At 37.1% G+C, this 26914-nt stretch overlaps 1 protein-coding gene across 1 annotated transcript in view; it reads left to right on the forward strand.

Moving 5' to 3' along the window:
• The first annotated feature begins 321 nt into the window (after window positions 1-321).
• The window catches only part of LOC101831195 (sulfotransferase 2A1), a 44240-nt gene continuing 17647 nt past the window's right edge, over window positions 322-26914 (forward strand). The window contains exons 1-3 of the mRNA XM_005086750.4: window positions 322-523; window positions 1991-2199; window positions 3769-3895. Of these exons, the coding sequence (XP_005086807.1) occupies window positions 394-523; window positions 1991-2199; window positions 3769-3895 (466 nt within the window). The 5' untranslated portion in view covers window positions 322-393. The remainder of the gene's footprint in view (window positions 524-1990; window positions 2200-3768; window positions 3896-26914) is intronic.

Here is a 26914-nt window from a genome sequence, read left to right on the forward strand (position 1 = left end):
TACACGTGTTAAAATTTTGTATGATCTTTGCTATTTTTATGCACATTTCAAACCATTCTGAAAGCTAAACTACACTAGAAAACATTTTTAAATTATGCCCCATTTCTATGTGCTAGTACTTGTTACTGAGTTTCTAGTTTGAGGTCATGAACTCAGGCTCACAAATGTCATAGAATGATCTCTGAATGAGTTCATAGTTGCCTAATACAACAACCTTTGACTGGTTGTTTCAAAATCCCCTTTTCCCCAATCAGTATCTAGTTTTACAACAAACTATGCAGTGTTAATGATTTCTTTTGCCTGCTCTATAAATTTTACCCCTTAAGACTTGCTATAAGCTGAACAGTTGGCTACAGCTGGAATCCTAACAGCACCCACAAAGAGCACTTTGCCATGTCAGACTACTCTTGGTTTGAGGGAATACCTTTCCCTGGTCTAGGGTTTAAAACAAAAATAATTGAAGAAGCTCATAAGTTTTTGATCAGAGATGAAGACACAATCATACTGACTTACCCCAAATCAGGTAAGGAATATCAGTAAAAGTGATGCTAAGTTTTATGAGGAAGGTTAAGGCTTTGAATCTCATTCATTTGAGTGATAAAGGATGTGCTCTCTGTATCTTATGCTAAAAATGCTTTGTGAGAATGGAGAGATGTGTGTGAGTGCATTTCCACTCAAACTAAGATATCTAGACTAGTCTCTGTTGGTGGAGGATAAGTTAAGGCAAAAAAGCAATGGCACTGGATCCAAAGTCAGACTCTGGCATTGTGGATCTATGTGGAAGAGAGAGTGGAAGAGGGGGGATGATAAGAATAAACAGAAGAAACGGCATCAAGAAAAATGGTGTGGATAAAAGAATGTGTGGAGGAGGTGACACTGCCAGGTAGAAGAACTACCATGAACCTTGTCCAGGTAGTGGAAAAAGTCTTACAATTCAAGAAACCAAAACGAGGCATCATGGATGTTTTAGGGAGAGCAGTTAGATGGGTGTCAGTAGCACTGAACATTAGATAAGAATGAGATTGCTGTATAGCATGAATAATAATAAACCAGAGACAGATATTGGGGCTCAAGCTGAAGATCAGAAAAGCAAAGCTGCCAGCTAGTAGTTATTACCTATACCAAGTCTTCCCTTTGACTAGAAACTGAATCTTTCATGATATTATTTGCTTTTTCCTTATATACCTTGTATAAAACTGTGGGCTCTGTTACTCATTTAGACTGATTCACTCTAGTGTGGCACATTGTGGTCTTGGACTCACAGAGATTCATTTACCTCTGTCTCCTGGGTCCTGGGATTAAAGGTGTGTGCCACCACTTCATGGCATCTATGGTTGACTATTGTGGATAGACTGACCTTTTGATCCCAGTTAAGCTTTATTAATTATAAGCAATATATTGCCACATTGTTGACATCAAAAGTTCAATGACATGGAAAAGCCAAGGGTGTTGGAATACATGAAAAGACTCAGTTACAAGTCCAGAGAAAGAAGCTAGAGAAATATCCATTGAACAAATGAGCATGAAAAGAGAATTACAAGTGTGCATGGTAACTAGATTCAACAGGACTTATTTGCCTTAAAAGAAGCAATACTCATACATAAACTGCAGCATGGATGTATCTCAATAGCATTTTATTTAATAAAAGGAGCGAGTCTCAAGGACAAATTCCATGACTGCACTGCTGGGAAATATCTGAGATAGTCAGATTCCCTGCATCAGAATGTAGAATGATGATGACCCATGATAGAGGGATATACAATAGGTAGGTGGAGTTTATTGAGTATAGATTCTCAGTTTTTCCAATTTAAGCACTGAGGATGTAATGGATTAATATACTTTGTACTTACACTGTGTGGACCCTGTGAACACCACATGTTTGTGTGCTTGATAGAAGTTGCACTATCAATTGTATGGGCATGTATTCTACTTGAGGCTTTTTCACATGTACTGTTGAAGTGAGTTACCATATCTTTTCCTTCTTGTTCAGGAACTAACTGGCTGATTGAGATTGTCTGCTTGATTGAGAAAAAGGGGAATCCAGAGTGGGTCAAATCTGTGCCCATTTGGGAACGCTCACCCTGGATAGAAACTGAAATAGGATATAAAATGCTAAATGATAAGGAAGGACCTCATCTGATGAGCTCCCACCTTCCCTTCCATCGTTTCCCCAAGTCTTTCTTCAGTTCCAAGGCCAAGGTCAGTGTCCATTCATTGAGAAATCGTGACCAAATGCTCATTGTGCTTATTCTACTAGAGCTCTGCCTGAAGTGCAATCTGATTGTGGAGGTTGTGGGAGGTAATCTGGGATTCTCATGCACTAGGTGATACTGATGTGTCCCCTCCTCAGAATACATCAGAGTGCTAGGATGTCAACCACTACATAGTGGTCAAACAGAGTTCAAACTTTTATGTAAAATGAATACTACTTTTTTTGATGTCATCAAAGTCAATTAGCTAAAGTTTTGATTTTACATAAACCCCATGGATATTGGGTGAATCGCTCAAGGTGGAGTTGCTCATAGGGGAATCAGCCAGAACAGGCACCAATGGTTTAGTCATGGGCATTGCTCAAAGGATATGGGTCATATGTACCCACTGTGACTTGTGTCTAGCTGTCCATTGAGAATGGTAGCCACAAGAATCACCTACATCACTCATAGATGATCCCCAGAAGGGATTAGAGATAGCCAGGTTGTGATATATCATAGCATCTTGTTAGTTAGAAGGTTCTTTGGAAATTCACCCATCACAGAACCTAAAAATATTTTATTCTTAAACTACAAAGGTAAACTCAGAGAAATTATCTGTCTTGAAATTATCACAATAAAGTTATATCCTATATGTCTCAATTTGGAAACTCTTGGCTGGAGAAATTGAGGCCTAAGGACATGAATTCTAGAATAATGTCAAAAAGAACATTGGTACAAAATACAGATATTATTTAATTAAAATTATTATTTTTTCAATTTATTTATTCAATTTTTTGAGATATAATTACACACATCATTTCTCCTTCCTCTTCTTCCCTTCAAGTTTACCCATATGCCCCTCCTTTGTCTCCTTTAAATCTATGGTCTCTTTTTTTATTAATTGCTGTTACATGAAACATGATCTATATATTTCTCAATATTTAAATACAACTTGCTTCGTTTATACAAGGTCAGTTGTATGTATGTTTTAAGGGCTGTGGATTTAACATTATATAACCCATTGCTATGCTTTTCACAGGGGATGTTAATTCCTCTGACTCTACATTTCTTCATTGCCTGAATGCCTTGATGATTACCATTTGGCAATGAAACAAGCAATAGCTTTATGCTATGCACCATTATTCTTTTGAGAGATATATTTGATAGTTAAACTTACAGAAACCAACTGGCTTGCCATATTGAAGATAGACTTAGCACAGTACTCATTGCCCTGTGTAAATAAGATGTTCTTTCATAGCAGATGCATGGTCTTTTACTCTGTAATATATTAATCTTTACTAATATAGAGTCAATAATCTTGTATTTTTGTTATAATTGTTTTTTTACAGTATTAGTGATCTCAATCTTGCTGTTCCATTTTATAAACCAAATAAAATTGTATATAATAATTCTGTCTATAAATATTTTGTACTTACATATATATTTTGCCCAAATTAAAATAATAAGTGTTTTTAGAAACCTACTGGACATTTGATTGACATTTCATATAACTTGTGCTAGTTAAAATGTAGGGAATAACAATATTGACCTTTATGTACATGTTTTTCCATTTAAGATGATATATGTCATCAGAAATCCCAGAGATGTTCTTGTGTCTGGTTATTTTTTCTGGGGTAACTCAAACCTTGTCAAGAATCCAGATTCACTGACAACTTATTTTGAATGGTTCCTCAATGGAAATGGTGAGTGCCCTACTTAATATAGATGTTTGGGAAGAATCAGAGACATATTTAAGACAAGGTGAGATATAGCTTAGGCAGGTTTTGAACACTCTATATAGTCAGGGATGACCTTGGAGCTCTCTTTATTCTGAATCTCCCTCTTGAGCTCTTGAACTATAAATACCCACTGTCATGTTCTGTTAGTTTAATGTTGGGGATCAAGCTCATAATATCAAGAATGTTATCTAACTTGGCTACATTACTAGGCTTTAATATATTCTATTGTCTTCACTTGGTTCCCTATTATCTCTCTACATTCAATCAGTCTGTGGCTCTAATTTTGAATGTAATATTGAAGCCAACCTGTTCTCACATACCATTGCATAAAAGGACAAAGCCACACTTACCCCATGACACACCATCCTGGCAACAATGGTGTATCTGGTCTTCTCAATAATCATTTGTGGGTGTTAAATGAGAAATTCTCCAAAGACCATAAAATTTGAATACTTGTTTCCCAATTGGTGACACTGTTTCAGAAGTTTTATGAGGCATAACCCTGTAGGAAGAAGTATATCATTGAATGTGAGCTTTGAGAGGTTTTTAATTATTTGAAATTAAATTTATACTTTTATATTATAACCTGATCACAGTTTACTATCCCTCCTCTCATCCCATTCCTTCTTTACACCTCCCTTTCCAACCCACTCCCAATTCACTCATCTGTACAGAAAGGGGCAGGCCTCAACATGGGTGTCTACAAATCATGACATATCAATTCAAGTAGGACTACCCTCCTTTGCTTGTATTAAGGTTGGTCAATGCTACCCATTATGAGTAATATGTTCCCAAAAGTTAATCAAAGCAATATATACAGGCCTTGTTTCCACCATTAGGAGTCCCACAAGTAGATCACGCTACACAGCAATGACACATCTGTAGAGACCCTAAGTCATTTCTATGCAGTCTTTATAGCTGTCATTCCAGAGGGTTTGAGCTCCTATGTGCCCATGTAAATTGTTTCTGTGGGTTCTTGTCAGATGACCTTGGCCCCTGTGGATCATCCAATCATTTAGCTCTCTCTTCAGTGGTTGTCCTTAAGCTAGGTACAGTGCTAGGCTGTGGGTCTCTGTATCTTTTTTGTCAGCCATTGGATGAAGGCTCTCTGATGACAATGTGGGTATTTCCAATATGATTTCAGGAAATGGATAGTTAAGGCTACATGTGCACTATTGGTTACAGTCTTAGCTTTTGCCATCCTTGTACATTCCTGGGAGTGTCACTTTCACCAAGTTTCTATCTGACAACAAAATGCTCCACATTAAGATATTTCTTTTATTCCATGCCCTCAACATAATCTGTCACGTCCCCATCCACACCATTTCCCAGTCAAACCATGAGATCTGTTTCATTTTCCTTTCCCAGGCATAACCATGGATCCCAGTCCTCATTTGGGCACTCCTTGTTATCTAACCTGTCTGAGGATATGTATTGTAGCATGCTATACTTTACTCTATTTTAGTATTCATTTATGAGTGAGTACATATCTTGTTTGTCTTTCTGCATCTGGGTTACATCACTCAGGATGATTTTTTGCAGTACCACCTGTTTTCCTTCAAATTTCATGATGCCATTTTTTGACAGTTGAGTCATACTCCCTTGTGTAAGTGTACCCCTTCGCTTTATCCATTCTTTGGTTGAGGGCTCAATAAGTTGTTTAAATATTCTGGTTATTATGAAAAACACATAGTTCAACAATTGTCTTTGTGGAAAGATCAAAAAACCTTTGGATATATGCCCAAGAGTTGTATAGCAGTGTTGCAGCAGACTGGTTCTCAGTGGAGTTCTTCATTGGTCTAGTAATAAAAACCAGGATTCTGCACCCCATCTTTTTTGGATTGTTTGGTGTTTTGGTGGCTAGCTTCTTGAGTTTATTGTATATTTTAGAAATCAGCCCTCTGTTAGATGTGGGGTTGGTGAAGATCTTTTGCCATTGTGTGTGTTCCTGTTTTGTCTTGCTGACTGTGTCCTTTGCCTTACAGAAGCTTCTCAGAAGGTCCCATTTATTAATTTTCGATCTCAGTGTCTGTGCTACTGGTGTTATGCTCAGGAAGCATTCACCTGTATGAATTCATTCGTTCAAGGGTACTTCCAATTTTCTCTTCTAAGAGGTTCAATGTGGCTGGATTCATGTAGAGGTCTTTGATCCATTTGGATTTAAATTTTGTACATGGCGATAGATACAGATCTATCTGCTGTCTTCTACCTGTCCACATCCAGTTATGCCAGCATCATTTGTTGAAGATGCTTTCTTTTTTCCATTGTATAACTTTAGCTTCTTTGTCAAAAATCAGGTGTTTGTAAGTGTGTGGGTTAATATCAGGGTGTTCAATTCAATTCCATTGGTCAATCTGTCTATTTTTGTGCCAATCCCAAAATTGTACATTATGGCTGTACAATAGAGTTTGAAATCAGGGATGGTGATGCCTCCAGAAGTTCCTCTATTTTACAGGGTTATTGTGGCTATCCTGGGTTTTTTGTTTTTCCATATAAAGTTGAGTATACTTTTTAAAGATCTGTGGAGAATATTTCTGGGATTTTGATGGGGATTGCATTGAATCTGTAGATAGATTTTGACAGAATTGCCATTTTACTATGTTGATTCTAACAATTAAAGAGCTTGGGAGATCTTTCCATTTTCCGTTATCTTCTTTAATTTCTTTCTTTAAGGACTCTAAGTTATTATTGTACAGGTCTTTCACTTGTTTGGTTAATGTTACTCCAAGAATGTTTATGTTCTTTGTGGCTATTGTAAAGGGTGATGTTTCTCTTATTTCTTTCTCAACTCATTTATCACCTGTACATAGTAGGGGTACTGATTATCTTGAGCTAATTTTGTATCCTGTCACTTTGCTGAAGGTATTTATCAGCCATAGGAGTTCTCTGGTAGAGTCTTTCGGGTCACTTATATAAGCTATCATATCATCTGCAGATAATGAAAGTTTGACTTCTTCCTTCCCAATTTGTATCCACTTTTGCTATTTTATTGCTCTATCTAGGACTTCAAGTACAATATTGAAGAGATATGGAGAGAGTGGACAACCTTATCTTGTTGAGTTTCTCTCCTTGTCGTGCTGAGTTTCTCTCCATTTTGTTTGATGTTGGCTGTTGGTTTTCTGTGTATTGCTTTTTATCATGTTTAAGTATGATCATTTTATCATGAAGGGGTGTTGGATTTTGTCAAAGGCTTTTCAGCATCTAGTGAGATAATCATGTGATTTTTCCTTTTCTGTTTGTTTATATGGAGGTTACATTGATAGATTTTCATATGTTGAACCATTGCTGCATCCCTGGGATGAAGCCTACTTGATCATGGTGGATGATTTTTCTGATGTGTTCCTGAATTTGGTTTGCCAGTATTTTGTTGAGTATTTTTGCATCAATATTCATGAAGGATATTGGTCTAAATTTCTTTTTCTTAGTTGTGTCTTTGTGGAGTTTGGGTACCAAGATAATTGTAGCCTCGTAAAAAGAGTTTGGCAATGCCCCTTCTTCTATCATGTGGAACAGTTTGAGGAGTAATGGCATTAGCTCTTCTTTGAATTTCTAGTAGAATTCTGCACTAAAACCATCTGTCCCTGGGCTTTTTTGGTTGGAATACTTTTGATGACTGCTTCTATTTCATTAGGGGTTATAGGTCTGTTAAAATTGTTTATCTGCTCTTGATTTAATTTTAGTAAGTGATATCTATTCAGAAAATTGTCCAGTTCCTTTAGAGTTTCAAATTTTGTGGAGTAAAATTTTCCAAAGTATGACCTGATGATTTTGTGGATTTCATCAGTGTCTGTTGTTATGTCTCCCTTTTCATTTCTGATTTTGTTAATCAGCATGCTCTGTATGCCTTTTGTTTAGTTTGGATAAAGGTTTGTCTATTTTGTTGATTTTCTCAAAGTTTCAACTCTTTGTTTCATTGATACTTTGTAATATTTTCCTGGTTTCTACTTTATTGATTTCAACCCTCGTTTGTATTATTTCCTGGCATCTACTCCTCATGGGCAAATTTCCTTCCTTCTGTTCTAGAGCCTTGACTATTCTCCAGTTTCTTCAGGCGGGCACTTAGTGCTATGAACTTTCTTCTCAGCACTGCTTTCAAAGTGTCCCATAAGTTTGGGTGTGTTGTTTCTTCATTCTCATTGAATTCCGGGAAGTCTTTAATTTCTTTTTTTATTTCTTCCATGACCCAGAATTGGTGCAGTTGCCCATTGTTCAATTTCCATGAGTTTGTAGGGTTTCTGTAATTTGTGTTGTTGAATTTTAACTTTAAAGCATGGTAGTCTGATAAGATACAGGGGGTTATTCCATTATTTTTGTTGTATCTGTGGAATTTTGCTATGCTGCCGAGTATGGGTTGATTTTTGAGACGTTTCCATGTTATGCTGTGAAGAAGGTATATTCTTTTTTGTTTGGATGGAATGTTCTATAGATGTCTATTAGACCCAATTCGGTCATAACTTCTAGTTCTTTTGTTTCTTTGTTAAGTTTCTGTGTGGAGGTTCTGTCTAGTGGTGAGAGCAGAGTGTTGAAGTCTCCTGTGTGAGATTTTATGTGTTATTTGAGTTTTAGTCATGTTTCTGTTATGAATGTGGGTGCCTTCACATTTGGATCATACATGTTCAGAATTGAGACTTCATCTTGCTGGACTTTTCCTCTAATGAATATGAAATGCCCTTCTTCATCTCTTTGGACTGATTTTAATTTTAAGTCTAATTTATTAGATATTAGGATTGCCATACCAGCTTGTTTCTTGGGTCCATTTGTTTGGAAAATCTTTTCCCAACGGTTTACTCTGAGGTGATATCTGTCTTTGAAGCTGAGATATGTTTCTTTTATTCAGTAGAATGATTGATTCTCTCTTCAAATCGATTCTGTTAGCCTGTGTCTTTTTATAGGCAAGTTGAGACCATTGATATTGAGGGATAATAATGAACATTGATTGTTGATTCTTGTTTCTTTTGGAGTTGCTTTTGGTAGTGTTACTGTGTGTAGATTTTCCCCCATTTTTCTTTTGGTGTTTGGTAAGATGTTTTGTCTATTGCCTATGTTTTTGTGAGTGTAATTATCTTTGTTGTGTTGTAGTTTTCCTTCTAATATTTCTGTAGGGCTGCATTTGTGGATATGTGTTATTTAAATATAGTTCTGCCATGGAATAGCTTGTTTTCTCCATCTATAGTAATTGAAAGTTTTGCTGGGTACAGTAGTTTGGGCTGTCATTCTTGTTCTCTTAGCATTTGTAGGACATCTATCCAGGACCTTCTGGCTTTCACAGTTTCCATTTTAAAAAGTTGAGTGTAATTCTGATAGGTCTGTCTGTATATGTTAGTTGACTTTTTTCTTTTGCTGCTCTTAATATTTTCTCTTTATTCTGTAGGTTTGGTGATTTGATTATCTTGAGGCAAGGGGACTTCTTTTTATGGTTCAGTCTATTTGGTGTTCTGTAAGCATCTTGTACTTTCATAGGCATATCTTTCTTTAGGTTGGGGAAGTTTTCTTCTATGATTTTGGGGAATATGTTTTCTGTACCTTCCTGCTGTATTTCTTGTTTTATTTATTTTTCAGTTTAAATTTAGATTAGAAACAAGGATGCTTCACGAGTCAGTTCCAGGTCCCTCTCCCTTTCCCTCCCCTCCTCCCGTGCCCTCCTCCCAAGCCCCCCCCATTATTCCCTCATTTCCCCAGGGAGGGTGAGGCCCTCCATGGGGGTGTCCATAGTCTGTCATTTCATCGAGAACAGGGCCTGGAACCTCCCACAAGAGTTCAGGGTGAGAGTGCATCTCTTATTGTTGGATGGGAGTCCAAAGTCCATTTGTATACCCTGGATAAATACTGATCTACTGCCCAAGGCTCAATAGATTACCTAGGCCTCCTCACTGACACCCACATTCGGGGGGTCTTGATCAGTCCCATGCTGGATTCCCAGGCATCAGTCTGGGATTCAAGAGCTAACACTTGTCAGGTCAGCTGTTTCTGGGGGTTAAACCAGCCCAGTCTTAATCCATTTGGTCATCAGTACTCCCTCTCTGTCATTGGATTTCTTGAGTTCAGCTCAGTGCTTAGCCGTGGGAGTCTGCCTCTAATTCCATCAGCCACTGAATGAAGGTTCTGTTTTCCAGACTCTCTGGTCATGGGATTGTAGGCTGGCACTCCCCAGATCTATGTCTAAATTCCGTATATGAGAGAGTACATGCCATGTTTCTCCTTTTGTGACTGGGTTACCTGACTCAGGATGGTTTCTTCTAGGCCATCCATTTGCCTGCAAATTTCAGTATTTCATTGTTTTTTTCCTGAGTAGTACTCCATTGTGTAAATGTACCACATTTTCTCTATCCACTCTTTGGTTGAGGGGCATCTAGGTTGCTTCCAAGTTCTGGCTATTACAAATAATGCTGCTATGAACATAGTGGAACAGACATCCTCGTTGTATGAATGGGCATCTTTTGGATATATGCCTAGGAGTGGAGTTGCTGGGTCTCATGGTAGGTTTATTCCTATTTTTCTGAGGAATCTCTATATTGATTTCCAAAGAGGCTGTACAACGTGGCACTCCCACGAGCAATGGGGGAGTGTTCCCCTTTCACCACATTCTCTCCAGCATAAATTGTTGTGGGTGTTTTCGATTTTAGCCATTCTGACAGGAGTGAGATGGTATCTCAGTTGTTTTGATATGCATTTCCCGGATGGCTAAGGATGTTGAGCACTTTCTCAAGTGACTCTCAGCCATTTTAGACTCCTGTATTGAAGATTCACTATTTAGTTCTGTAGCCCACTTTTTAACTGGATCCTTTGGTGTTTTGGAGACTTGTTTCTTGAGTTCTTTGTAAATTTTGGAGATCAGCCCTCTGTCAGATGTGGGATTAATGCATATTTTTTCCCATTCGGTGTGCTGCCTTTTTGTTTTGCTGACTGTGTCCTTTGCCTTACAGAAGCTTCTCAGTTTCAGGAAGTCCCATTTATTAATTGTGGATCTCACTGTCTGTGCTACTGGTGTTATGTTCAGGAAGCTTTCTCCTGTACCAATTCATTCAAGGGTACTACCCACTTTCTCTTCTAAGTAGTTTAGTGTGGCTAGATTTATATTGAGGTCTTTGATCCAACTTAAGTTTTGTGCATGGAGATAGACATGGATTGATCAGAATTCTTCTACATGCCAGCATGCAGTTATGCCAGCACCATTTGTTGAAGATACTTTTTTTCCCTTTGTATATTTTTTAGCTTCATTGTCAAAGATCACATGTTCATACATGTGTGGGTTAATATCAGGGTTTTCAATTTGATTCCATTGGTCTACCTGTCTATTTTTGTGCCAGTACCAAGCTGTTTTCATGACTACAGCTCTATAATAGAGCTCGAAGTCAGGGACGGTGATGACTCCATTGGTTGCCTTGTTGAACAGGGTTGTTTTGGCTATCCTGGGTCTTTTGTTTTTTCCATAGAATGTTGATTATTGTTCTTTCAAGGTCTGTGAAGATTTGTGCTGGTATTTTAATGGTGTTGCATTGAATCTGTAGATTGCTTTTGGCAGGATTGCCATTTTTACCATATTGATCCTACCTATCCAAGAGCATGGGGGATCTTTCCATTTTCTGAGGACTTCTTTAATTTCTTTCTTTAAAGATTCAAGTTCTTGTGATACAGGTCTTTCACTTGTGTGGTTAATGTTACCCCAAGGTATTTTATGTTGTTAGTGGAAATTGTAAAGGTTGATGTTTCGCTGATATCTTTCTCAGCCCTTTTATCATCTGTGTATAGTATGGCTAATGATATTCTTGAGCTGATCTTGTATCTTGTCACTTGCTGAAAGCATTTATCAGCTGTAGGTGTTCCCTTGTAGAGTTTTTTGGATCACTTATGTATACAATCATATTGTCTGCAAATAGTGAAAGTTTGACCTCTTCCTTTCCAATTTGTGTCCCCTTCATCTCCTTTTGTTGTCGTATGGCTCTAGCTAGAACTTCAAATACAATATTGAAAAGGTATGGAGAGAGTGGACAGCCTTGTCTTGTTCCTGATTTTATCAGAGTTGCATTGAGTTTCTGTCCATTTAGTTTGATGTTGGCTGTAGGTATGCTTTATATAGCATTTTTATGTTTAGGTATGTTCCTGTTATCCCAGATCTCTCAAAGACCTTAATCATGAAGGGGTGTTGGATTTTGTCAAAGGCTTTCTGTGTGTCCAGTGAGATGATCATGTGATTTTTGTTTCTCAGCTTGTTTATATGGTGGATTACACTGATGGATTTTAGTATGTTGTACCATCCCTGCATCCCTGGGATGAAACCTACTTGATTGTGGTGAATGATTGTTTTGATATGTTCTTGGATCCGATTTGCCAGTATTTTATTGAGTATTTTTGCATCAGTGTTTATGAGGGACATTATTCTGAAGTTCTCTTTGTAAGTTGTGTCTTTGTGTGGCTTGGGTATCAAGGTTACTCAACCCTCATATAAAGAGTTTGGCAAAGACCCTTCTGCTTCTATCGCCTGGAATACTTTGAGAATAATTGGTATAAGCTCCTCTTTGAATTTCTGGTAGAATTCTGCACTGAGGCCATCTGAACCTGGGTTTTTTTGGTTGGGAGACTTTTGATGACTGCTTCTATTTCCTTATGTGTTATATGCCTATTTAAATTGCTTATCTCTTCTTGATTTAATTTTGGCAAGTGTTAGTGATCCAGAAAATTGTCCATTTCCTTTAAATTTTCAAATTTTGTGGAGTACAGGTTTTCAAAATATGACCCGATAATCCTCTAGATTTCCTCCTTGTCCATTGTTATGTCCCCTTTTTGTTTCTGATTTTGTTAATTGCAATGTTTACACTCTGCTTTTTGGTAAGTTTCGACACAGTTTTATCTATCTCTTTCTTTGTATTGCTTATATTTGCTTCTTTGTTATGTTTCTGTCTGGTATTCCTGTGTTGTGGTGACAGTGGGGTATTGAAGTCTCCCAGCATAATTGTGTGGGCTGTATATGTAATTTGAGTTTTAGTTGTGTTTTTCATGAATGTGAATGCTTTTGTAGTTTTTTCTTTATTGTTTTCAGCACACAGTTTGATTATTTCCTGTCATGTACTCCTCCTGGGTGAGTTTGCTTCTTTGTGCTCTAGATCTTTTAGCTGTGCTGTTGATTCTCTTGTGTAAGTATTCTCCAGTTTTTTTCTTGTGGGCACTTATTGCTATGAACTTCCCTCGTAGCCCTGCTTTAAAAGTGTCCCACGAGCTTGGGTCTGCTGTGTCTTCCTTCTCATTGAGTTCGAGGAAGTCTTTGATTTCTTTTTTATTTCTTCTTTGTCCCAGGAATTGTTAAATTGTGCATTTTTCAATTTCCATGACTTTGTAGGGGTATTTGCAATTTGTCTATTTGCTGAATTCTAATTTTAATGCATGCTTCTCTGATAAGATGCATGAATTTTTTCCAATTTTTTGTACCTGTTGAGGTTTGATATGTTGTCAATTTTTGAGAAGGTTCCATGTGGTGCTGAGAAGAAGGTATATTCTTTTTTATTTGGTTGGAATGTTCTATAGATGTCTGTTCAATCCATTTGGATCATAACTACTATTAGTTCCTTTGCTTCTTTGTTAAGTTTCTGTCTGGTATTCCTGTCTACTGGTGAGAGTGGGGTGTTGAAATCTCCCACTATATGTGTGTGGGGCTTTTTATGTTGTTTGAGTTTTAGTAATGTTTCTTTCATGAACATGAATGCTTTTTTCAGGGGGGCATAGATGTTCAGAATTGAAACTTCATCTTGGTGGATTTCTTCTGTGATGAGTATGCAATGACCTCCTTCACCTCTTTTGATTGCTATTTTAAAGTCTAATATTAGGATTGTTATCCCTGCTTGTTTCTTGGGTCCATTTGATTGGAAAATCTTTTCCCAACATTTTGCTCTGAGGTAGTGTCTGTCCTTAAGGCTGAGGTGTGTTTCTTGTATGCAGCAGAAGAATGGGTTCTGTCTTCAAATCCATTCTTTTAGCCTGTGTCTTTTTATGGGCAAGTTAAGACAATTAATATTGAGGGATATTAATGACCATTGATTGCTCATTCTTCTTTGATTTGGAATGGTTGTTGTTGTTGGAATTATGTGTGGAATTCTACCCTTCTTCCTTTTGGTTGTTGGTAGGATGGGATTATGTAATGTCTATGTTTTTCTGGTTGTAGTTGACTTCATCGGGTTGGAGTTTTCCTTCCAGGACTTTCTGTAGGGCTGGATTAGTGGATATGTATTGCTTGAATCCAGTTTTGTCATAGAATAGCTTGTTTTCTCCATCTATAGTGATTGAAAGCTTTGCTGGGTATAGTTGTCTGGGCTGGCATCCATGGTCTGTTAGTGCTGGTAGTACTGGTTTCCCGAGTTTCCATGGAGAAATCATGTGCAATTCTGATAGGTTTGCTTTTATATATTACTTGACCTTTTTCCTTAGCTGCTCTTAATATTCTTTCTTTATTCTATATATTTGTGGTCTTGATTATTATGTGGTGAGAGGACTTTTTGTGAACCACTCTATTTGGTGTTCTGTAAGCTTCTTGTACCTTCATTGGCATGCCTTTCTTTAGGTTTGGAAAGTTTTCTTCTATGATTTTGTTGAGTGTATTTTCTGCCCCTTCGACGTGGTTTTCTTCACCTTTTTCTATACCTATTATTCTTAGGTTTGGTCTTTTCATGGTGTCCCATATTTCCTGGATGTTTCGTGTTAGAGATTTGTTGGACTTAAGATTTTCTTTCGTTGATGAATCAATTCATCCTCTTGTATCTTCAACACCTAAGATTCTCTCTTCCATCTGTTGTATTCTTTTGGTTATGCTGGAATCTGTAGTATCTGACTGTTTGCCCAGCTTTTCTATTTCCAGCCTTCCTTCAGATTGTGATTTTTTAATTGTCTTTATTTCTGTTTTCATCCCTTGTACTGTTTGAATTGTTTCTTGCAATTTTTGCTTTGTCTTTTTGTCCATTTTTTGAATCTTTTGGTTTGGTTTTACTTCCATTTATTGCATTTTTTGGTTTGTTTTTTCTTGTATTTCTTGCATTTTTGGTTTGCTTTTCCTTCCGTTTCTTGCAGTTTTGGTTAGTTTTTTCTTCCATTTCTTTGAGAGTCTCTATTGTTTTCATGAAGTTGTTTCTGCTTCATTTGTATGGCAATTTTGGAATCTTGATGGTGTGGAGTCTTTAGAATCTGGTGGTGTCATATTTGTTTTTCTGTTGCTGGGTGTGATTTTGTATTGTCTCCTTCCCTTCCCTTCTTCTAGTAGGTGCTGAAAGAGCCTCTTCCTGGCCTGGTGGTTGAAGGACCAGACTTCCCTCTCGGTGGGTGCAAGCAAGTCCAATACTCTGGTAGTTGTCCTCTTCCTCGTCCTAGTCCTGGTCCGTAGGTAGAGAAGAAGATATGGGATCTGCGGTGGGTAGGCTTCCACTGCAATGGGATACTCAGTGGCAGTTTCCAAGCACTGGAGCATGGGCCCAGAAACAGACCCCGAATTCCCTGGTCCTGTGGGTGGAGAAGATCAAGAAACTGGCGTGCATATGCTCACGCAGGGAGGGAAGCTCAGTGGTGGTTCCCAGGCACAGGTCCTGTTGGCGGAAAAGAAGATCAGGAATCTGGGATGGGTAGCCTCCCTCCAGGAGGGGAGGCTCTATGACAGTCCCCAGGCACTTTAAGGCAGGCCAAGATACAGGGTCTGGTATACCTGGTCCTGTTCATGGAAAAGAAGACCAGGAATCTGGGGAGCATAGGCTCCTGCCAGGAGAGGAGGCTCTGTCCAAGCTCTTTTATTATTGTAGCTCTACAGTAGCAAGTCAAGGCTGGTTATGCATCCAAAAGTTCCTTTTTTTGTAGAGGATTGTTTTACTTATTCTTGTCTTTGTTGTTTTTCCACACGAACTTGAGTATTGTTCTTTTCAGATTTCTGAAGTATTGTGCTTGGATTTTCATGGGGATTGGACTGAATGTGTAGATTGCTTTTGGTAGGATTTCCATTGTTAGTATGTTGTTCCTATCTAGACAAGAGCATTTGAAATCTTTTCATTTTTGATATCCTCTTCAATTTATTTCTTTGGGACTTAAAATTCTTGTCATACATGTACTTAACTTTTTTGGTTCATATTATCACAAGCTATTTTATAATTTTATTTATTGTAATGGGTGTTGTTTCTCTGATTTCTTCCTCATATGCTTTATCATTTGTATTTGTTAGTGCTACTGACTCTTTGAGTTAATCTTGTATCCTGCCACATTACTGAAGGTATGTATCTGCTGTAGGAGTTCCCAACTAGAGCTTTTGAATCATTTATGTAAACTATTTTATAATATGTAAATAGTGAAAGTTTCCATTTTTCCTTTCCAATTTGTATTATCTTGATACCATTTTGCTGTATTATTGCTATAGCTAAAATTTTGAGTATAATATTCAATAGAAAATTATAGAGTAGACAGCCATATCTTCTTCCTGGTTTTACTAGAATCACATTAAGTGTCTCTCCATTTGCTTTGATCTGGCTCTTGGCTCGCTATGTATTGCCTTTATTATGTTTAGGTATGTTTTTTAAATCTATGTCTCCTCAACACCTTTATCATGAAGGTGTGTTGGAATTTTGTCAGAGGCTTTTTTCAGAATCTACTGAGATAATAATATGCTATTTTCTTTCGGTTTGTTTAAATGGTGGATTACATTAACAGATTTCCATACATTGAACCAACCTTGAATCTCTGAGCTGAAGCCTATTTAGTCATGTTGAATGGTTTTTTTGATGTGTTATCAGATTTGGTTTGCAGTATTTTATTGAATATTTTTGCATCAATGTTCTTGTGGGAGATTAATCTGTAGTTATCTTTCTTTTTGCATCTTTGTGTGGTTTGGGTATCAGGGTTACTGTTGCCTCATAAAAGGACTTTGGCAATGTTCTTTCTGTATCTATTGTGTAGAACAATTTCGCAAGTAGAGGTAACAGCTCTTCTTTGAAGTTCTAGTAGAATTCTGGGCCAAAACATCTGACCCTGGGCATTTTTTAACTGGAAGACTTTTGATGATAGGTTGATTTACTTATGGTTTATAGGTTAGTTTAAGTTGCTTATCAGGTCTTTATTTAGTTTTAGTATGTGGTACATATCCAGAAAATTGTACATTTCTTTTAGATTTTCCAATTTTGTGGAGTATATGTTTTCAAAGTATGACCTGATGATTGTCTGAATTTCCCCAGTGTCTGTTGTTATATGCTTCTCTTTTTAATTTATGATTATCTTTTTGATGTTGTCTTCCTGTCTTTTGCTTAGTTTGGAGAAGGGTGTGTCTATCTTGCTGGTTTTCTTAAAGAAACAACTTTTTGTTTCATTGATTCTTTCTATTGTTCTCTTTGTTTCTAAGTTATTGATTTCATCCCTCAATGTGATCATTTCCTGTCATCTACTCCTCCTTGGTGAGTCTGCTTCTTTTTGTTCTAGAACTTTAAGGTGTTCTGTTAATTTGCTACTGTGGGATTTCTCTAATTTCTTTATATAGGTGTTTATTGCTAAGGACTTTCCTCTTAGTACAGCTTTCATAGTGTCCCACAAGTTTGGCTATATTTTACATTCATTTTCATTGGATTCTAGGAAATCTTTAATGTTTATTTCTTTCTTGACTCAGGGGTGACAAAGTTGGGCATTATTCAGTTTCCATGAGTTGGTTGCTTTCTAGAATTTGGGTTTTTGTTTAATGTTAATTTTAAACCATGCAGGTTTATTCCAATATTTCTGTATTTGTGAGATTTGCTTTGTAAATGAGTATGTGGTCAATTTTAGACAATGTTCCATGTGGCACTGAGAAGGAGGTATATTCTTTTGTGTTTGGGGGTAATGTTCTACAGATGCCTGTTAAGCCCATTTGAGTAATAACATATGTTAGATCCCTTATTTCTCTCCAAATTTTCTGTCATGAGATCTGTCCCCTGCTGAGAGTAGGGTGTTAAAGTCTCTCACTCTTGGGGTGTGGGGTTTGATGTGTGATTTAAACTTCAGCAGTAGTTTCTATGAATGTGTGTGCCCTTGTATTTGGGACACATACGTTCAGGATTGAGACTTTTTGCTGGATTTTTCCTATGATGAATATGAAATATCTTTCATCACCTCTTTTGGTTACCTTTAGTTTGAAGTCCATTTTGTTAGCTATTAGGACAGGTATACCAGCTTCCTTCTTAGACCACTGTGATTGAAAATTCTTTTCCCATCCCTTTATTATAATGAAATGTCCATCTTTGACTTTGAGGTGGGTTTCTTTTTTTTTTGGTTTTTATGAGACAGGGTTTCTCTGTATTGTTTTGGAGGCTATCGGTCCAGCCCGGCCTCAAACTCACAGAGATCCGCCTGCCTCTGCCTCCCGAGTGCTGGGATTAAAGGCGTGCGCCACCACCGCCTGGCTGAGGTGGGTTTCTTATATGGAGCAGAAGTTTGGATCTTGTTTTTTTTTTATCTGTTCTGCCAGTTTTTTTTTTACAATTGAGTTGAGTCCATTGATATTAAGGGATATCAATTATCAGTGATTGTTGATTCTGTTATTTTTTTTGGTGGTGGTGGTGTGTTTGTTTCCTTTCTTTAGAATTTGATGGTATGTGTTCATTTATTGCCTGTGTTTTCCTGAGTATATCTAATCACCTTGAGTTGACATTTTCCTCCAAGTGCTTTATGTAGAACTGGATTTGTGGATAGGTATGTTTAAATCTGGTTTTGTCACAGAATATCTTGTTTCCTCCATCTGTGGTAATTGAACGTTTTGCTGGGCATGGTTGTCTGGGTTGGTATTCATGGTCTATTAGTCTCCATAGTGTCTGTCCAGGACTTTCTGGCTTTGAGCATCTCCATTGATAATTTAGGTGTTATTCTTATGGGTCTGTTGTTATGTGTTACTTGAGCTTTTTCTTCTGCAGCTCTTAATATTCTTTCTTTATTCTGTATATTTTGTGTTTTGAGTATTATGTGGTTGGAAGAATTTTTTTCATCCAGTATATTTGGTGTTCACAATCTTCTTTTATCTCCATAGGTATTTCCTTCTTTAGGTTGGGAGAGATTTCTTCTTTGATTTTGGCGTATATATTTTCTGTGCATTTGAGCTGGTATTCTTCTTCTTCTCTCACTATTCTTAGGTTTAGTCTTTGTGTTTATCTCCTGCTAGTTTCAATGTACTTTATTTTTTAATTATCATATTATGTTGGGACATTCTCTTCTGGTTGTGTCTGTGTCACATCATAAATTCCTCCTGTATCTGAATTGGCATCTGTTCTAGCAAAACCCACTTTTAGAAAAAAATGGATTATTTTGTTTAAAACTCCCTGTTTCAGTGTGTTTTGATGAGAAGTCTTGACAGGAAATTACAGCAAATGTTCACAGCAAAGAGCAGAAAGTCAATTATGTCTACCCTTGCTTTCTTTCCCTCCATGTGTTTCTCTTTCTTTATGCTTTTCTGGACTCCCAAGAGTAGTGGAGGTTACTGCCGACAATGTGATTCTTTATTGCTTAACAACCCAATCTTTCAATGACATGCCTACAGGTAATATGATCAAATGATTCCTCATTAAAACCCTCTTCCAAAATGATCATAGGTTGGTCAAGTTAACATTAGAAACTATGCAACACAACATCTGCTTTCCTAACTATGGGACATGATTTTTCAGATGTTTTCTATGCCTCTGAGCTTTAGATTTGGTGTTTTCATATAGTCACAGATACCTTGGAATTCCAACTCATATGTTCTTATTTTGTTATCTTTGTTCTAGATTGATTGTCCCATATCTTTCATCCAGAATTAATACTGTGATATTTTTCTTTTAATATATCCCATTTATTATAATCTTGTGCACATACATACATAAATGTCTGTGTAGGTACACACATGTCACAGAACTTTTGTGAGAACCTGAAGACAATTTTGTGGAGTCAATAGTCCACTTCTAATTTATGAGGGTTACAGATTGAGATTTATAGGATAAGCATTTTTACCCACTGTCTTTTCATAACCCCATCATTACTTTTGGTATCTCATTTTAATTACAATTTATTGTGTAAATTATTTTGTGCTGGTTTATATTTTTATTGTGCAATATAAGTTACTCTTTAAATTTATGTCTTTAAACTCTCGAGAGATGGCTCAGTGGTCACAAGTACCTGATCCTTCTTAAAGGAGGTCTCTTTGTTTCCCAGCACCCACAGAGAATGGCTCACAACAATTGGAGGGGAGCTACAGTCTTTTATTGTTTCTGCAGGCACACACAGACACAGACCCATACTCACATAAAACACACAAAAATAAAATGGAGTAAATCTTTTAAAAGTTATTTCATTAACCACAAGTTTCTACGGCCTTGCATATCTTCTGAATATTCACATATAAAATCTTTCTTTCTCCCTTAATTTTTAAAACTTAATTCTTGGGCCAGTGAGGGGGGCTCAAATGAACTCTCTGGGACTGTAATAAATGGAAAAAACATATGCATATCTTTAGTGTTTTTACATCACTTTCTCTCTCTGTTGTTCTTCTTTATCTTTTATACCTTATATATCACAACAAAATCTTTCAGGCAATACAACAATTATGATGTGGTATCATTTTAGTTTTCAAGTGAATGGTTATAATGAGTATAAATAAAACACATTTTTCATTTCCCTTATATGATTAAACATCCTATTATATATGAAAAACAAAATACTCCAAGAGTCCACGTATGATATCTAAACAACTTATTACATATTTTTTCTTAACATACTATGTGTTATAGATTTATTGTACATATATTAATGACCTTTAAAATCACTCTGTGGGATAGAATATCCACAATTTAGTCAATATACAAATATGAACATGCTTTCTAAGAAAATCAATAGCCACAATATGGCATCAATGGAATACCACCTGTTGCTGGTCGGTCATGGTTCATAAAGGGCCTGCCATCTTTCTCCAGACCATATTTTTTCTAGCCATTATATAAACTCTTTAAATGACAATAGATACTCTCAAATATTAGAAATTGTGGAATGAGTAGGTCTATCTCACAAATTAAATACCCATCCTCTGTAAGAGTGGTTCTCAATCTTCCTAATGCTATGACCCTTCAATGTAGTTTTTCATGTTGTGGTGATCACCAACCACAAAATTATTTTCACTGATATTTCAGATCACTATAATTGCGATCTGAGAAGCTCAGAATTATTTTTTTAAACTTTTAATTTTTTCATTTGTATCTGTTAAATCTATAGTTTGAATTTAATTATTTTGTGTGTTCTACCTCTCTCCACCTTTCTTATTTCTTTAGATGATTAAAAAATACAGTACATAGACTAAATAAATTGTTGGTTATAAAACAGATCATTAAGTATTGAAATGTTAATTATCTAACAAATGAAAAAGAAATGAAAGTGGTCTAAATGAGGCTGAGAAAGAAGTTGAAGTAGGTATTTTATCAGTGGTCCATTCTCCTTAGAGCACAAGTACTCTGACCTGTCACTCAGAACACATATTCAAATAGATCCTTGACAAAACTGCCTGTTAGCAAATTAATTAGAAACTAATTAAAGTAACTCAAATTGCACTTGAGCATTTCAGACCTCTGGAAAATTTCCATTTCCAATGTTTATTCAACACAAGGATGTCAAAATTTTTATTATTATTTAAAATTTAAAAAATATAATTATATTCCCTTCCCTTTTATATTTCCAAATCCTCCAGTGTATCCACCACTTGATCTTCCTCAAATTCATGACATCTCACTTCTTTTCCTCTAATTGTTGTTACATATGTGTATACATACATGTGGGGTGTGTGTGTATGTGTTCCTTGATTGCCTATAGTTCTTTTTCTGTGGGTGGGGCTTCATAAGAAGTTCCCCCCTTCCATTATAGTATATCTGTTGGTATTGTCCTTCCTCAGGTCTTGTTTAGACAGCCATGAGTTGAGACTTCATGAGTACACATTTCTCTGTGACATAACCTCATAGTGGATACCCTGTTCCTCTGACTGAAACAATCATTCCACTCCTTCCATATTGTTCACTGAGCCATAAGTGCAGGATTTGTGTTGTTGATTGAGAGATCAGTTCTGGTTTGGCAACACAGTATCACTTGCTCTCTGTTTTTGATCACATCTGTTGTAAAGATAATGTTATTTCTTGACATACATTTATTTGTGCATATAAATATTTAGAATGCAGTTAGATTTCATAAACTGACAGCTGAAGCTCCTGATAGTTAGTTTTATGTCAACTAAACACAAGCTATAGACATCAGAAAGGAGGGAAACTTAAATGAGAAATTGTCTTCTTAAAATGGGTCTGTCAGCAAGCCATATAGCACTTTAAAAATTAGTGATTGATGTGGGAGAGTCCAGTCTGCTGTGGATGGGACCACACATATGTTGGTGGTTCTGGATTCTAGTAAGCCATGAGGAGGAATCCAGTAAGCAACATTCCTATATGGCTCTGTATCAGCTCCTGATTCCTGACCTGACTGAGTTCCTGCCTTGACTCCTTCAGTGACTTACTATGAAATTGTAAACCAAATAAACTTCCCTCCCCAACTTGCTTTTGGTCATGGTGTTTTATCATAGCAAGAATAACTTTAATGAAGACAAAGTTCTCCCAGGTGATCTATGACCTCACTAGCCCTGGTTAGTTAGATAGGTTTCCAGCACCAGGTATGACTTTTTCCCTCTTGCTAAGCAGATCTTGAATTCAATTAATGAGACATTGGTTGCCATCAAGATATACATGACAAATAATCTTGAAACATATTTTTCTTAGACATTTATAACCAAAGAAATTGATGCTAGGTACAATGCATTTCAGAAAATTCTATCTTAACCAACACAAGAACTTCCCTGGAAATGAGCACAGTGAACCAGTAAGATTAAAAGCATGCCAAGCATAAATTGGTTCCTCAGAAAAAGAGTAAAACAGATTAGACACTTGAGAGATAGGTACAATGCCAAGGTCTGCTGGATAGAGCACCCTGAAAAGGAGGTAAAAACTAAATTAAAAGCAACATGCCTATAAAACAGCACAATTCAAGGTCCTCCTCACTTAAAAATCTACAAACATAAGTCATAGGCATCTGATTCATGCAACAAAACTTTGATCTCTTATTTTTTCACAGTGAATGATAATGTTAAAAGTTAAGGTAAAATAAATAAATAAATACATAAATAAATAAAGTTAAGGTAAAAAATGACCTGTCAAGTTAAAACACTAACAGTAAAGACAGTGTTAACGAGTTCATATTAAATGAATGCTATAATCCAGTGGCTTTGCAAATATAAACCTGTTTCTATGCACTGTCACATATGTACTTTGAATGATCCACTTCCCTAACACAATAAAATTCAGTTTGCAAGAGTGGCTTTGATTAGAGTTTAGTCATCTGACATCAAGAAGTATGAGTAGATGTAACAGAAACATTATGCCAGGGGTGGTGGAGCACATGTTTAATTTCAGAACTCAGAAGGCAGATCCAAGATCTCAAGTAGTGAGTTCCAGACTGCTGATTGTATGGTAAGACTGTCTCCAAACAAAGAAACATACAGGTAGCATTATATAGGTTTGACAAGATAATATTTATGTATTTAGGAATATCTATATTATAAGTGTGTGTGTGTGTGTAATAACAAAAAAGAGACAATGAATTTGCAAAAGAATAAGGGGGTATGGAGATGATGTTATTGTAATTTCAAAAATGAAAATTATTATAAACAATCAAAAATCACCTAAAATGAAAATGAATGTTATGCATGTAACATAAATTTCAAAGATTCTTTTTACTATCTGCATTCCAATCCCATTTTTAAAGATTTTAATTAAAAATCACTTTCTTACTTGTTGCAATTTGAATATAAATTTTTGCAATTTATATACATTGTTTCTTTTTATTTCTGTTCAAATGAGTTAACATCCTTCCTATACCTCATGGTATAAATTGTCTAAATTTAGGACTATGTCCTCTTGAGTCCTTGTTTTTTTAACACTTTTTAATTATATATTTAAATTAGAAGCAAGCTTGCTTCCCATGTCAGTCCCAGTTCCTTCTCCCTCCCCTCCGTGCCCTCTTCCCCACAGCCCCCCAAGCAATCCCCACTCCATTCCCCAGGGAGGGTAAGGCCCTCTATGGGGGATGTCTAACGTCTGTCATTTCGTTCTGGGGAGGGTCCAGGCACTCCCCCAAGTGTCCAGATTGAGAGAACATCCCTCATTGTGGGATGGGCACCGAAAGTCCATTTGTGTGCCAGGGATAAATACTGATCTACTACCCAAAGCCCCATAGATTGCTTAGGTCTCCTCACTGACACCCACACTCAGGAGGTCTGGATCAGTCCCATGCCTGCCTGTCAGCCATAAGTCTGGGGTCTAAGATCTCCCAGTTGTTCAGGTCAACTGTTTCTTTGAGTTTTACCAGCCTAGTCTTGACCCCTTTGCTCATCACTCCTCCCTCTCTGTCACTGGGTGCCAGGAGTTCAGTTCAGTGTTTAGCTGTGGGTGTCTGCTTCTGATTCCATCTGTCACTGGAAGAAGGTTCTAGGATGGTATATGAGATAGTCATCAAAATCATTATCAGGGAGGGGCATTTAAGGTAGTCTTTCCACTATTGCTTACTTTGTCAGTTGGTGTCATCCTTGTATATCTCTGGAGATCTCACTAGTCCCAGATCTCACCTCAAATTGAGTACTACTGAGTAGTACTCCATTGTGTAAATGTACCACATTTTCTCTATTCACTCTCTAGTTGAGGGACATCTAGATTGCTTCCAGGTTCTGGCTATTACAAATAATGTTGCTATGAACATAGTGGAACAGACATCCTTGTTGTATGAATGCACATCTTTTGGGTATGTGCCTAAGAGTGGAATTTCTGGGTCTTGTGGTAGACTGATTCTCATTTTACTGAGGAATCTTCATATTGATTTCCAAAATGGCTGTACGAGTTGGCACTCCCACCAGCAGTGGAGGAGTGTTCCCCTTTCTCCACATCCTCTCCAGCATAAACTGTCATTGGTGTTTTTTATTTTAGCCATTCTGACAGGAGTAAGATGGTATCTCAGAGTTGTTTTGATTTGCATTTCCCTGATTGCTAGGGATGTTGAGCACTTTCGTAAGTGTCTCTCAGCCATTTTAATCTCCTTTATTGAGAACTTTTTCCATTATTTTTTATTGCATTTTTTAGAAAAGAGCTTGCTTCACATGTCAATACCAGCTCTCCCTCCCTCCTCCTGCATGCCCTCACCTTCCCCCCCAGCCTCCCACCATATATCCCCACTCCCACATAGGGGATAATCAGAGTCTGTCATTTTATTCAGGACAGCTTCATTAGAATTTTTATAGCTGGGTATGGTGGTTCACACCTTTGATCCCAGGACTCAGATCCTAGCACTGCAAAATATTAGCTTTCCTCTTTGTTTGTAGTCCTTGCACCAATGTGGTTCATTCTCTTCCACTTGTCTTGTTTGTCCACTTTTTAATTGGATCCTTTGGTGCTTTGGAGACTTGCTTCTTGAGTTCTTTTTAGATTTTGGAGAACAGCCCTCTGTCAGATGTGGGGTTAATGAATATCTTTTCCCATTCTGTGGGCTGCCTTTTTGTCTTGTTGACTGTGTCCTTTGCCTTGCAGAAGCTTTTAATTTCAGGAGGTCACATTTATTAATTGTCGATCTCAGTGTCTGTACTGCTGGTTCAAGAATCAGTCTCCTGTACCGATTCGTTCAAGGGTGCCCCCCACTTTCTCTTTTAAGAGTTTCACTGTGGCTGGATTTATGTTGAGGTCTAATCCATTGTGCATGGTGATAGACATGGATCTATCTGCAGTCTTCTACATGCAAATATCTGGTTATGCCAGCACCATTTGTTGTATAATTTTAGCTTCTTTGTCAAAAACCAAATGTTCATATGTCTGTGGGTTAACATCAGGGTGTTCAATTCGATTCCATTTATCTACCTATCTATTTCTGTGCCAATATCGAGCTGTTTTCAGGACTATAGCACTATAACAGATTTTGAAGTCAGGGATGGTGATTCTTCTGAACATTGCTTTGTTTATTAGGGTTGTTTTGGCAATCCTGGGTCTTTTGTTTTTCCATATAAAGTTGAGAAGTGTTCTTTCAAGGTCTGTGAAGAATTGTGCTAGCATTTTAATGGGGATTGCATTGAATCTGTGGATTGCTTTTGGCAAGATTGCCATTTTTACTAGGTTGATCCTACCTATCCAAGAGCATGGGAGATCTTTCCATTTTTTGGTGTCTTCTTTAATTTTTTTCTTTAAAGACTCAAAGTTCTTGTGATACAGGTCTTTCACTTGTTTAGTTAGCATTATCCCAAGGTATTTTATGTTGTTAGTGGCAATTGTAAATTGTGATGTTTCTCTGATTTCTTTCTCAGGCCTTTTACCATCTGTATATAGTAGATTGACTGATTTTATTGAGTTGATATTGTATCCTGTCACTTTGCTGAAAGTATTTATAAGCTGAAGGAGTTCTCTGGTAGAGTTTTTTGGATCACTTATGCATACTGTCATATCATCTGCAAATAGGGAAAGTTTGACCTCTTCCTTTCCAATTCGTATCCCCTTGATCTCCTTTTGTTGCTGTATTGCTCTAGCTAGAACTTCAAGTACAATGTTGAAAAGATATGGAGAGAGGACAGCCTTGTCTTGCTCCTGATTTTAGAGGAATCGTGTTGAGTTTATATCCGTTTAGTTTGATGTTGGCTGCTGGTTTGTTGTACGTAGCTTTTATTATGTTGAGGTAAGTTCCTGTTATCCCAGGTTTCTCCAAGTCCTTTATAATGAAGGGGGGTGTTGGATTTTTTCTGTTCTTTTTTATTACTTCAATTTTAAATATCTTGCTTCACATGTCAATCCCAGTTCCCTCACCCTCCCCTCCTCCCCCAACCCCCAGCATCCCCGCCCAGCCTCCGACCCTATCCCTACTTCCTTCCACATAGGGGATATCTAGAATCTGTCATTTCACTCAGGGTATGGTCCAGGCACTTCCCTA

The sequence above is a fragment of the Mesocricetus auratus genome, unplaced genomic scaffold (genome assembly GCF_017639785.1).
Source record: "Mesocricetus auratus isolate SY011 unplaced genomic scaffold, BCM_Maur_2.0 Super-Scaffold_100038, whole genome shotgun sequence".
In the NCBI taxonomy this organism is placed as follows: domain Eukaryota; kingdom Metazoa; phylum Chordata; class Mammalia; order Rodentia; family Cricetidae; genus Mesocricetus; species Mesocricetus auratus.